Source organism: Aplidium turbinatum, chromosome 7, assembly GCF_918807975.1.
Source record: "Aplidium turbinatum chromosome 7, kaAplTurb1.1, whole genome shotgun sequence".
NCBI classification, from domain to species: domain Eukaryota; kingdom Metazoa; phylum Chordata; class Ascidiacea; order Aplousobranchia; family Polyclinidae; genus Aplidium; species Aplidium turbinatum.
In genome coordinates, this window is record NC_137478.1 from 5397680 (window position 1) to 5412244 (window position 14565).

The 14565-nt window shown below is 36.7% G+C and overlaps 1 protein-coding gene across 1 annotated transcript; it reads left to right on the top strand.

The window, feature by feature from the left end:
- Positions 1 to 227: 227 nt before the first annotated feature.
- Positions 228 to 14386, top strand: LOC145774234 (uncharacterized). The gene is made up of 11 exons (XM_082585416.1): positions 228 to 434; positions 2187 to 2314; positions 3877 to 4048; positions 4485 to 4586; positions 5333 to 5472; positions 6287 to 6411; positions 7069 to 7129; positions 8079 to 8170; positions 10715 to 10777; positions 11324 to 11370; positions 12701 to 14386. The coding sequence occupies exons 1-11, from the start codon at positions 312 to 314 to the stop codon at positions 13004 to 13006; spliced, it is 1359 nt and encodes a 452-aa protein (XP_082441542.1). The 5' UTR covers positions 228 to 311; the 3' UTR covers positions 13007 to 14386.
- The last annotated feature ends 179 nt before the right edge of the window (positions 14387 to 14565 follow it).

Here is a 14565-nt window from a genome sequence, read left to right on the forward strand (position 1 = left end):
TAGTTTCTATATTTTTTTCTTTTCACTTTTAGAGCAGATTGACAGGATATTCCAATTATTTTACTTCTAAAATTGAGACATACCGTAGGCCTAACTAATGTTTAAATTCAAAACAGCAAAAAAACATTGTTGAAACGTTACCCTCAATTAAAGTATGCTCTTTTAGCCTTAATCATAGCAATGTTGATATTTTAGTTGTTATAAATGTTTATATTTTAGTTCAATGGAATAGGTTTAAAAATGTAAATTGAAATAATTAAATTATCTAAAAATTTTAGATGAAATTTTATGACATGTATAAAAATTAGCCAATGGAATTCAATTTTAACATCAATCAACTTTTTCCTGATGTTATTTCCTTGGTAAAGTTGGATATTTTTTCAAACAAACAGCATACTGGTGTTCAAAGACTGCATATTCAGAAAAACTTACAGGTTTGCTATTTTTATACTTTGTTGCAATTGCAGTATATACATATATATATATGGAAGTTTTTTATAACTGAATTGACTTCCCTGTTAGTTTTTTGTTGCATCCACGCTTTTCTTATTACTAGATTCAGTGAGGATAATATTCTTTTAAACATTCATAATGTCTATGTGGTTGTCGTTTATTGCAGTCATAGTTTATACTTTACTGTACGGTAGTTATTCTACACTTAACAGTATAAATATATTGTTATAAACATTATATTGTCGGCAGCAGTGGCCGAGTGGTTAGCGCGTTGATCTCGCAGTTCAGAGCCTGCATGTTCGACTCTAGCCACCCGCACTTGCTGTTGTTTCTCTGGGCAAGAAACTTTACGATAATTGCCTCTACCCAGTGATCGATTTCGAGTAATGGGTAGTAGCCTACCAAATTTAAGTCATAAGTAGAGTAGACAACCGGAAACAGACATTGCCGTCGGCTGCAGCATGGGTCAGGTGTACGTCGGAAGGCGTACACCGATGCATAGCGCTCAAGTCCGCTTTCCCGCAATGCAGGATAAAGATATGAAAAACAAACAAAAAATATATTATACAGTATAATATTGCAATTAGTTTTTTGAATCATATCAGGCACTTTTTGTTGTGCGTTTCAAGATAATTATAATAATCAATAAACAAACACCCATTACAAAGCAGGAATACTTGGAGCTGGTGTACAAGTCTCCGTCCTGGTCATAAATGTTATGACATAAATATATCGTTGGGGTTAAACCAAACTGGTGTACAACCAAATCAAATCCTCTTTTAGGTTTTTTGTTTTATTCCAGTTCAGTGTCTTAGTTTTTGGGCATAGCTCTTTCCAGCACTCCAGGTTTCAGCCTTGTATGTGATCAAATTTAAGGTAAAGCTATATGGACAATTGGACATACGGTACTCCCATACTTTGAAAGCAAAACTGGGCTATGTGCAACATGGACTATGCAATGAATGCTGTGTGGACATAGCCCTTTTCCAACTTGATAGTACAAATAGGTCTATGTTTCTTATGATCATAATTTATGGACATGACCTCAATATTATATATACATATGGAATCGTGCCAAAGATCTATGTCCATTTAGGTCATGATGGAAACTCAAAAAATACAAAATGTTTAGTCCTTTCTATAGAATTATAATGTATTTGAATTGCCAAACAACACTTGTATGAAAATAACTTGTGCAGTGCGCTTGAATTAATATAGTATGATAACAGGTGTATCATCATGCCTTCGTGTTATTGTTGATCCTTCCATTTCTTCTGGTCAGGTGGTTAATGGTCCGGTTGACAGTGAGTACACTGATATTCCTGCACTCATGGTTCGTTTCTTGCTCACAAGAAGTCACATTTGTGGTGGAGTGACAGAAAACCTGTTGCTACATTAAGATCTTACCTGATATAAAGCGACATTTAATATAACGTATCAAATAATTTTTTTTTTTGTTATATAATTGAGAAATGGCATTGAATTTTATTGACTTTTGCACCAGCTCCGAATACTCTATGCACTGTATTTTTATGCACCAAAACATACAGTAAGTTATTCTAGAGTTTTGTTGTATGCATTTTAATGTGAAAGCTGTGATTTAAAAAATTAGTGATGACTCTGACCTGACAAAAATACTTGAAGATAATTATGATGACAACAAGTTTTTGTTGTTCTATTTCTGTTGAAAAATGGGTATTGGCATTTATTGTTAAAAAAAAAATTCTGTTCAGACAGTGATAGATGAACTTGGACGGAAGTCTGCTAAAGCTCAACAGTTAAGCGGGTCTATAACAAATTTAGAAAAATCACTAATTCATGGACATCATATATATGTCCTCAAAGATAGCAACAGCAATAGGTAAGTTTTTTACTATATGAGAAAAATTTTGTATTATATATGATATACAACTTTGTTTAAAATTTATATACTTTATAATACTTGTACGGTAACCATAATTGCAGATGGTGGCACACCTTTTTGGCCTAAATGGCCATATGTTTTCTTTGACATGTTTGTCTTATATTTTATGAAAAAGTATTTTGGTTATATTGCAAGTTAAGTTTCCATGAGTTATTTTGTAGTTAACTCAAAAGAATGTAGTTTAGAAGTACCAAGTCAAATTTTAGTCAGCTTAGCGCCAGTGGTGACAGTGAGAAGAAAACTCAGCAAGCTAATTGTCTTTGTTATTTTTGCCAATACCAAAGTAACAATATACCAAAGTCAATTTTTTACTGGCACGTACGTTAATTATTTCCGAGCCCTTTTTCTTAAAGTGAATAAAAAAGTATCACTAACCTCTTAAGTAGTCTACATGTAGCTCCACGCAGAGTGAAGATTACATCACGTTTGACTCTTGTTTTATTTCTTTAAAGATAATGTTTAAAAATACATTGTTACATTTTTGTGAAGTTTAAAATAAATACCCTTCAATTGTTTCTGTGGGCAGCTTTGGTTGCCTTGTTCCAAAGTTATCAAAGGATACCTTGGTCCCAAGCAATAGTCTATACTGATCAAAATCATACAAACCAATATGTCACATTTAGTGTGAGATAATTTAATGTATAAAAGAGTGAAATCTGTTTTGTTATATATATAGCACTTCCATTTATCTGGGTGATCGGATAGGTGGAAGTGGTGGATGTGAAGCAGCGGTGACAACAAGGGCAAGATTGGGCTGGGCAAAGTTCAGGGAATGTGGGGAAATGTTGTATGGCAGAAAATTTTCACTAAGGATGAAAGGAAAAGTATATCGGAGCTGTGTGCGGCCTGCAATGCTATATGGTAGCGAGACATGGGTATTAAGAGAGAGTGAACTGGCAATCCTGAGAAGAACGGAAAGGTCAATGGTGAGAGCAATGTGTGGGGTGAAAACGAGAAGGGAAAAAAGGACTGAAGAATTGTTGGATATGCTAGAGATGAGAGAGACCATAGACCAAATGGCAAGGGCAAATGGAGTAAGATGGTATGGACATGTGATAAGGAGGAAGGAAGTTTTCTTAGAAAGGCACTAGATCTAAAGGTGGATGGGAAGAGGAAACGCGGTCGTCCAAGAAGAACGTGGAAACAACAAGTGAAGGATGAATTTAAAAAAGTCGACTGAAGGAGGAAGATGCAAGGGACAGGGTGAAATGGAGAAAAGGGATAAAAACAATTGCTGCGCGGAAACAATCGGCCACCCCCACTAGTGGGGAACAAACCGACGATGGATTATGATGATGATATGATGATAGTAAAATTGTTTTGTTAATGGCAAAAGGCAGCGGTTTTAAGATTCACGCTTTTGTTCAAATATATTGGTTCTGTTTGTGAATGTGGCTGATAAAGTTGCTTTGTGATCTGCTTGTCGTATGTGTTGCATGCCTTTATTATATAACAATGAGCTATCTTGAACTTGCCATAATTAGGTTCTTTGTTTCTAGGGGGTGTGGAAGTGTTATTGGATTTATAAAAGTTGGAAAAAAACGATTATTTCTTCTTGATTCCTATGGAAGCCATAACGAAATGCATCCTTTGTGTGTGCTTGATTTTTATGTTCATGAATCGCAGCAAAGAAAGGGGTGTGGTTTACGGTTATTTAAGCACATGCTCTCAGTAAGTTCAACAACTTTTTTCAAGCAGCTTTTATTGTTACATATTCACCTTTTAAGTTGCAAGGGTGAACCAGAAAGTAATAACTATATTTGATGTAATTTGCTCTGTTTGGCTTTTTTGGTTGGCATTGAGCACTTTTTATAGTATTAATAGTATTTATTCCTTTTTAATTTAACTGTATTATTCTACAAATCTAAAAGTATTATGTAAATCAATATTCAAATACTCTATCACACATCAAAAATAATCCTCAAAATGTTAGTCTTGTGATCGTGAATTCGTTTGCATTGACAATGATATCAATTTAACAATCAACATACTTGTTTTACCCTCAAAGGATTAAATTTTGCTTTTCACGGCAGCATCGTAAGCTAATGCTCTTAGATTAAAGATTTTTAATGTAGATTAGTTGGATTTCTGTATCATTTGTTTTTAGCATGAAAACGTGAGAGCGAGCCACTTAGCCATCGATAGACCTTCGCACAAATTCATTTCTTTTCTCAAGAAACACTTCAACTTGTGGGCAAATATTCCACAGGTAAAGTGACTATGTTGTCTTAATAACTTCATTTAATCGCTTGAGTACGTCTGCAGACATTGAAATGACATAAAAATCGATTTAGCTGGCAAGGAACTGTGCAAGGGTCACAAATACAATTTACGTAACAAAAGTAAATATAATAAAACAAGATAACTAGAAAACACCATAAATAGCGAATAGTCTAGACATGTCTTTATGCATTGCAAAGAGTATCATGACAGAACTGATAAAATTACTATTATCATTGAGACAATGATGTATTTATTTCATTTTGGTTGATAAAAAATTGTGTTGTTTTTCATTGCCGTTAATTTTACTAGTCATTTCTCGGTCCTTGCTACAGCTACAAACCGCTACAAACCAATGCAGCAACGTACATAAACAGCTGCCAGTTGACTGGCTTTGTGTGTTTTGTTCTGTCGTATCTTCATGTCATTGTGTAATCAGTACCAACAAGCTTTCATTTTATAGCCCTGGTTTATGTTAATACATTTCCTGACGATCTGTTTTGCATTTGCTGTGAGCACTGAGCAGTTACAATTAGAAACACTTATTTCTCTCTGAGCTTTTACGTTGTGGCGTCGAGTGGTTTGTAGCTAAGATGCGAGGGTGTTGTGTGCCCTGTTTGCAGGTTGTTAGTTTTGGTGGGAACGTAAGTTTTCAGTTTAAAAAATCTAGAAGGTCTGTACTTCACACAAAGTTTACAAATCAGTGTTCGATTTTGAAGTTTGAATCATTTTCAGGTAAATAATTTCGTAATATTTGATGGCTTCTTCAAAAACCGCCACGACACCATAAGATCAAATAACAGCAGAAGCAACACCAATTTGCAACTTCGGCCTCTTTCAAGAGCAGTCAGTGATGACATGATTAGAAAGAACAGGTATTGTTTTTTCAGAATTTTTTATAAAACTTCTGTTGGTTTAAACTTGATTGTCTTGGTCTTACAGTTTTTATGATAGGCTACATCTTGTCTAATATGGAAGTAAGTGCGAATAGCTTTTCGTAGCTAAATGGTAAAAACGACGTGCATACTACTGTAACTTTGTATCGTCGTCACTAACATATGTTAGGCATATAGATGGACATTTCGTACCTTTTTGGAGCTTGTAATTCGCCACCACAGGACACGTTTGATAGGGACAATACGCTCATGCGTATTATTATTAAATTGGAAAGAAATTATTTAGCCTATTTTTATTGTAAAAGTGGGGAAAAAATTAGTATGGTGTTTGGTGGAAACATGGAGACTTGTAACCAAGCCAGCAAATCCTTCGTGTTTTACGTTGATTAGAAAGTTCACATGCGTGCCAATACATGATGATGATGATGGCTATCCCTCTACATCGGAATGGCCCGTTTCGGTGAGTCCGATCCCTGGGATTTTTTCAATTTTTTTTTTAATTATTGGGTACCGTAGCCTAATTATCATTGCCGTTTTAGGGTTAGGGGTTAGGAGTTAGGGTTAGGAGTTAGGGTTAGAGGTTAGGAACTCACCGAATCGGACTCACCGAATAGTAGCAGACCCCCTCTACATGTATACCTCTATCCCAATAACAAATATGGCTATCCCTCTATCCCAATACATGATCGACCTCTTTCAGTCTGTCCAATAGATTTATTTCGCAAAAAATCAGCTTGGTTTTACATTGCTTTGGTGTTTTTTCTGTATGTTAATACTATCTTTGGTTGGTCAGACACTCCCAGAACGAGGCATCATCTTTGAGAGGCATTCGGCCAGTGTCAGGGTACGAGTTGGAACTCAATCAAGGACACAACATCTATTCAAATAGGAACAATCGACGGCGCCGTTGGAATCCAGGTGATATCCCAGACAGCAAATCAGACGTTGAATCAATGTAATCGTTGAATCATCTGCAGACGTTGAATCAATGTAAAAAACGGTTGATATGCTGTCTGGGAACAGCCATTGTTTAAGACACCAAAGCTTATAAATATAAAATCACTCATACCACTGAAAGGCAAAGGATTTACTTGAAGCAGTTAACTGATGCATGTAATGTTAATGAATTGCTAATGCCATCAACTTTAGTTACCGAACTTTCAAATTTGCGAAAGTGATTTTCAGTACTAGATGCTTGTTCGACCCCAGTTTAAGCTGGTTGTTGAAAAATACGACTCACCTCTACTGAGGGTGTAACAAACTGGGTGAGCGTAGCCACCGAAGAAAGGAACAAGCCACTGTCCTCTAGTTAGTGCCGACCACCGACCGCAAAAAGATTACCGTCTCTTTTTTTGAAACTGTGTATAGGACTGAGAGGGAGTAGAATTGAGAATTACTTTCATCAAATAATCGATTTTTTTGTATCATCGTTTGAATTATTTAAGTTAAGAGCTGACTTAATGATCTCCAATTTATGCTGTCATTGAATGATGTTTACCCAGGTAATTTTTATCGGGTAAAATCAACTAGAAAATTACTGCGTTATTTTATTCAGCTTGTTAATTTGTTTTCAAGATGGAACTTGGCATTCATCCAGTAACCATTCTGCCCCAACTCGTGCCAACTCCTACAGCAGGTAAGTTTTATAGCATCACTTAAAAAGATATAGTGTTATCATGTTCTTTAAAGTTTACCTACTTTGAGAAAACAGTACAAGCTATGCAATTTCTACAAGACGCCGTTTCATTTATTTAATTTTGCTGGACGTATTCATTTCATCTATTGTAGATCGTATCCACACTTACGCCCGGTGGTTGAAGATTTAGATTCAGTGGACGGGAAGGCAAGGAAGTGAGTCTTATCCACCTTCAGACATAGCTTTAAGTGTCTTGCTAAAGATGCAGCCGCATGCTCTTGAGCGATGTCGAACCATGAAACACTCGTATTAAAATTAAAGTGGTATTTTAAATTTCACGATTTACTTTAATTGCTTTCTTATTGCTAGTATATTCAGTGTGGCAGTCGGCTGTATTGCCCAGTATTGAGAGCCCTGGTATGATCCCGAAAGAGCACAGGTTCGACACCCCTCAAGAACATGTGTCTTTGACAAGACACTAAAAGGCATGCCTGAAGGCGGACACGAAGATTGGCTTCCTTGCCTTCCCGTCCACTTAATCTAAATATTCAACCACCGGGCGTAAGCTTGGATATACCAAAAAGTGTGGTGGCCAATGGTTCCCCCCATGCCAAAAGTGTGACGTTCAACATTCAATTCAATTTATTTTTCTTTGTCAGAATGCAAAAGAAATGATATTGTGAAAAAGAAATACAGTAACAAAACTAACAAAAGGAAAAGTTGGCAAAACCTTAATGGTTTAAGACGTGCATGAAAGGATCTAATATTGCGGTATATGCATCAATAAATATAGTTAAGCATCAATTAAATATATAATGCATCAATTAAATATAGTATAACATGACATTAAAAAGCTCGTGACTTAAGTTTTCATTCTTTGAGATTGGAAACTTGCCAAGAAATCCTTTAACTGTTTTTAAACTTTTGCTAAAAATTTGGGTTATGTTAGGTTTTCCCATGAAACACACCAATCCAATGGTTTGCCCCCCATTCACCCCTCGAGGTTGCAGAACCATCATCAGACTCTCAGCGACCATATAGGTAAGTGACAATTAAGCTAATGCGGTATAATGAAGCGAAGCATGAAGCGACGACCGGTTATATAATTGTTGTCTTATAAGAACTGCCGCAGTCAGGCACGCTGCGCATTTGAGCACTTCTGGCGTTTTTGCTTCGATGACTTATGTATAGGAACATTTCCATTTTAACTATTTAAAGCTGTGATGTGAGACCTGAAAAGCTATAATCAACATAAGTATATTTTATGACGACAGTGCTGTAGAATTGTTTTAGTTTTATTGACTTTAGCCGGATCAATTTGTGTTCATCATCAACAGTATCATAGCCGATGCGGCCTTTGATGAACTAGATGCTCAGTTCGTAAATTTTTCCAGTGTTCCCTTTGTCGCGCAGTGTCCCAAAGTGTTCTTGGTTGGCTGATTGATGTATTGAAATTGGATATAAATGTTGTTCGTTGTCTGCCACGAGCACGTTTCCCGAGAAGGCGGCCGCTTAGACAGAGATTTTCGAAATCTTCTTTTCTGATAATGTGACCGAGAAATTTGAGTTGCCTTTGAGTTATGTTGTTCAATAGTTCCTTGTCTTGATGTACCTGGTTTAAAACTTCTGCATTTGTGATGTGATCAGTATATGAAATCCTGAGCATTCTCCTGTAAAACCACAATTTGTGTTAGGCTTTCTCAAACCCAAACGAAAATGCTTTTGTATCATCTTGAAAGTTTTCTGTAGGGTTTAAGTATAGATTAGGGTTGTGATTGGACAAAAGGCAAAACCAAGCCCGCTAATTTCCCAAGATTACACCTTAGCCTTCTCCCCGTTGGAAGAGTCGTCGCAGCATGTATCATATCCGATGCGGCGATCAAGCAGATGCTGAGCATGTAACTCTTACCAGCATATGTCCTAAAGAGTTCTTGGTTGCCTAATTTCTTTGTCATGAATTTTGGGTAAAAATGTTGTACCTGCCACGGACACGCCTCCCAAGGAAACGGCCTGATAAGAAAACCTCTTTATATACTACTTTCTGATCATGTGTCTAAAAAATAAACTATCTTTAAGTTATGTGAAATCTACACAAATATTCGTGCCGAATACCACGGTAAGTAACCCATCCTTCCCCTAGATGTGCCAAAGTAGAAACGATGGCCACATCAGCAAGGTCTCATCTCTGTCCGCAATTAAAAAGTCAATCACACAAGTAAAAGTTTTACCGTTCCGCATCTCACACGAGTTGCAGCCAGGGTTGGCTGATTTAAATCAAATGATTTAAATCATTGCTTTAAATCATGATTTAAATCAAACAATAAAAATCAAAAAAATCAATTAAAAAAATCAAATAATTTTTTATTTGCTAAAATAAAAATAAATACATCAACAAATGTTTCACTGCTTCTCTGTAATACAAAAGTTATATTTAAATACTTAAGGCTATAGGCTATGCATGTTTTGAAAGGCAACTTCGTTTACTTGGCAGTTCACAAACAGTGTTGTTCACTAAACATAGTTTTTGAGCAAGTTTTTTCCACTTTTGGTCTGGTTTAATCAGAAGTTCGAAATCGATTGGGCACTGCAAAAGCTGGCGAGCTTGTACTTATGTACAAACTTCTCAATGCAAAATAAACTGCAATTTTGTGTCATCTGAACTTTTATTGTTTTGGTATGATACGTCGGTAACATAATTATATTACACAGTTAAACTTTCTTTGCAAAAAGTCTGGTTGTAGGCTATGCATCAGTTGAGCAAAAAAGCAAAGTAATGTGTGCTCAAACGTAAGAAAAGATTTTAGTGTAGTGAGATGACAGTCTGAGACATACCTCAATCTCGATATGCACATTATGATTTAGTATAAAGCAACATATCACACCTACTTAAATATATGTGCCATAACCTGACGCGACAATTTATCGAAAGACAATTTATCGGACGACAGTTCATTGAACGACAGTTTATCGAAAGACAGTTCATCGAACGACAATTCATCGAAACGACAGTTCATTGAAACGACTGTTTATCGAAACGACAGTTTATCGAACGACGAAGCACATATGCAATGGAATACTCAGGGGTTAGGGGATAATGGTTAGGAGCTAGGGGTAACTGGTAAGGGTTACGTTTTCGATTAACTGTCATTCGATAAATTGTCGTTCGATAAACTGTTGTTCGATTAACTGTCGTTTCGATAAACTGTAGTTCGATTAATTGTCGTTTAATAAACTGTCGTTCGATAAACTGTCGTAGTACCGTGCAATAGACACTAGACAGGCTAGCCTACAATATGATAATAAAAATGATTAAACACTTGCAAAGCAAAGCCTTTCAATCAATCAAGGGGTTAAAAATAATTCTGCTATCTTACTAAAATGATCTCTTCCCCCAAGTAGACTCGACGCTTTTTTATATAAAAAAAATCAAAAAAATCTGATTTAAATCAAAAAAATCCGATTTAAATCAAAAAAATCCGATTTTTTTGATTTTTTTAAAAAAATCATGATTTTTTCCAACCCTGGTTGCAGCGCTGCCTCTGCTTTGCCTGACGTCACATATTTGATTTTTTTTTTCACTTTTAGCTGAAGCTACTGCGACCGAAGCAACGATCACAACACCCGACACTTCACAAGAGCAAACTCAAAGTATGGAAACTAGTGATGGATATTTTATGTATTATTTGTTTTTCTTTAGTTTGTGAAATAATGTCGCTATTTAATAAAGACTTCTGTTGAGCTACATCAGATGATAATGCTTCACTGCCACGAAAGCCTGTATGTTTAGCAGCGGTATGGCTTTATGTTTTATTGCATAAATATAGCACAAGCGGACTTCTCTGCTCTATTAACTTGTTGAGTTTTTATTGCTTTTTTATTACAAGTGTTTTTTCTTGCATTTTCGAAACTACAAAATTTTAACCAACTTCAGAAGCTAATCCGTTTAAACAAGCTCTTCTTACTCAAAACGGATGTATTTTAAAAAGTAACCAGCTATGCGAGCATGTTTCATTAATTTCGAGTTACATGTTTGTGATGCTGTCTGGTGTCTACTGACTCAGTGAGGTAAACTATCACTTTGTTTTATCTGTCTTAACAGTTTTCAAAAGTGAAATGTCACTTTGCTTTTGCGAAACATCAGTTTAAAGTATTGCACTTATTCAACTGAAGTTGTGTTTTTGATTTTTAATTCAGATGAAGACGCCGTTCAGCTGAAACGACTCAGTCCTGCCCTAAAACCGGTAAAAACTAGAAACAACTCAGAAATTGGGCTATATATTATCTTAGACTCTTCTGCGAAGTTTTTAGATAAAAAATACTAAGTGTTTGAAGCATGGCTTAGGTTTGAAGTGTTTCCTGAAGTGAACAATACTAGTACTGTATTTGCGTTATGCTGTCGAGACTCATCCGACTCGTAACAGATTGTAAAGAAGTTGTTCACGTTTGTTTGTTTGTTTGTTTGTTATATCTTTATCCTGCATTGCGGGAAAGCGGACTTGAGCGCTATGCATCGGTGTACGCCTTCCGACGTACACCTGACCCACGCTGCAACCGACGGCAATGTCTGTTTCCGGTTGTCTACTCTACTTATGACTTAAATTTGGTACTACCCATTACTCGAAATCGATCACTGGGTAGAGGCAATTATCGTAAAGTTTCTTGGCCAGAGAAACAACAGCAAGTGCGGGTGGCTGGAGTCGAACATGCAGGCTCTCGACTGCGAGCCCAACGCGCTAACCACTCGGCCACTTTGTTTCATGGTGTCTGGTTTGTTGGTTATATAGGCTTCTTAGGCTGTTGTACTACCTGAGACTCGAATCTTACCATGGCGAATTGTGTGACCGACCGATATGTCTTGGCTCATATGCTTTTACTGTGCATAATTTGATATAAGCTTGGACACTGATTTGCGATTTCCTTGCTGTTTTAGACGGAATTTTCAGAGATTTTTACTCGCTACTTTTAGACCTAGACCATCATTCTTCTAAGCTGGAGCTGGATCAGAAGTATCTGCTTTGTTTACGACACAATAATCATAAATGTTAGGACTACTTGAAACGCGGGACTGTTGTATAACTTTATCATACATCTAAAAACGTTTGTTAATCTGGCCGATAAAAACTTGGCTAACAATGCATGATCGGCAACTCACTGATGCGTATAGCTTTCGAAATTCACCACTGGTAAACATTTATGCTCTTAGGTCGTGGAAATACAATGGGCTGACACGTTAATAAGGCGGGAGACTATAAGCTTTAGCTATAGGATGAGGCGTTAACGGATGAGTCTAGAAAAAATATCAAGTGAAAAGAAAACAACTGAATTGTTGCACTAGTTTTCATCAGTTGCGATTTTTTTTTGCGTATTAACGTTCAATATTTCAATTCAGTTCAGTTTGTTTTTATTTCTCACTATCACAACGAAAAACAGTATACGCCAAACATAGCAGGGACCTAGAAACAGTACTTAATTAAAATTTGAAGTTTGCTTGATTAAAACGCCAAATAGTCAAAGATTTTGCTATAACCTACCTAAAATTTACGATTATAATTATAATTTTTTTATTAACAGAATTCAATAGATGTGTCCAATTCCCACAACCAAGGAGAACCTTTGCACAATACTGGCCCTGAATCTACGGAAAACCCATCTTCACTATCCGAGACCGTCCATGCTGGAAAGTATATACCAAGGTACAACCATCCTTCTGACATGCTTGCTGAGTTGAAGGCCAAGGACAAGTTGCATTTAGATCCGTCCCCGCCTCCCAGCCAGCTACACCCGAGCACGGACAATCCAAGACGGAAACGCTTTCAACACAGAAGTTCATGGAATGTATTTGGGGTACCTTCCGTGCAATATTGGTCCTTACATTAACACGATTTTGTTTTTTCCAGACCTGCAACAGTTGCTTGCTCCAGTTCATGAGAGATACGCAGGTATCGCTCAAGCAAGATTGCTTTTCTAATATGGTATTTACTATTTATGCATTCTTGCTCTCTCGTTTATCTTCTAATTTGTGTCTATTATACACCAACTTTCCCAACAGCTGTGTTCTTCACTGTTGCTATTGCATGCCGTTGTGACTTCTCAAATTATTTTCTAAGTATGTAATAACAGAGCAGCTAGTGTCATAATTGGTTGCAAATGTTTTCCGTCTTCTTGAATCTGTATGACCTTAGGTCTATCCTTTTACCGTTTCGAATCAGCGGTGTTTACCGAACTATACACCGAAAAGGCTACTGGATAATAGCCAGTCAATCATCCAAGACCAATATCGTCAACAAGGTGTTTTTGGACCCGGGCCCTGCTTGATTTTAAAGTTCATGTAACATTTCTAAGGGGCCCTGGAGTTTGAATAAACCACCGCGTATTCTTTGGATGTGGTGCGTTTTTCTTAGGAATGTTGATTTGGGCCCGATAGTCTCATTGGAACTGGGCCCAAATTCTTCTTTCAACGTCGCTGTCCAAGACACGCAGACCTTCTGCTTTATTTGGTCGCTGGAGTTGTCGGTGGCATGGTCTGTGGAATCTTCCTCATCATCACTCTCGCATGAAGAGGAAGATACCACTCCCATTGGTAGCCTACATGGTTGGACGAAAAGTCCAACGCTTGTACGAAGACGATTGAGACGTGGTCCGGCCTGTTTGTTTTTTTTTATGTCTACGCAGGCAGCAAACCAGTTCTTATATGCATTAATTCAATACCTAAAGACGTTTGATTAATGTAAAAAGACCATTTTGTTGACTGCGTTTGACTAGCATAAAGCCAACATAACTCTCCCAAATAAAGGACTCAAAATTTTCTTGCACTCTTTTGAAGTGTTTTGGTTGTAAGGCGATATCGTATAACTTGTCATAGTCGTCTTGAAGTGACATAAATAGTTCGAATATGGCTGTTTTAACTCTCCCAAAGAAGCTACGGATTGTTTTAAAAGTGTTTGGTTCATGACTTGGCTACACAGTACACAGCCTAACTACAAAATTGGTGTTAAGCGCATTGTAATAAGCAAACGCTTCCTAAGCCGGTTTAGTCATAATACTGCAGCCCACTATGGGAATCGGAATCATTGCACTTCTCGTATTTCAGCTAAATACCACCAGAGTATAGAAGGCACTACCTTGCTTTATTGTACCTATTTTTACTCAATATTTTTAATCAGAAAGAAGTTTAAATCGATAATTTTTACGCACATACATTTTGCAGTATTATTTTAATTGCTTATTTTCCCAAATATATGTATGTAACGTTATGGAGGCTAAATGTTTGTTCTTTTTAAAAAATTAGGTTTTCTGTTACTCGCAATTTTGTCTGAAAGTGTCTACTTTTTTAGTTTTTGAATCCTTATTCTCGGACTGAAAAAGCCTTGATATTTTTAATCCTGGCAGTTTTGCATACTTTCAGACTCAGAGGCTTTGAAGCACTGACGCAGGCC

Bases quoted from the DNA above. Each gene is read 5' to 3' on its own strand.
- LOC145774234 (XM_082585416.1), top strand. From the start codon at position 312: ATGGAATTCAATTTTAACATCAATCAACTTTTTCCTGATGTTATTTCC. The intron at 7,130-8,078 runs GTAAGTTTTATA...GGGTTATGTTAG, and splicing joins CGTGCCAACTCCTACAGCAG to GTTTTCCCATGAAACACACC. The intron at 10,778-11,323 runs GTATGGAAACTA...TTTTTAATTCAG, and splicing joins TTCACAAGAGCAAACTCAAA to ATGAAGACGCCGTTCAGCTG.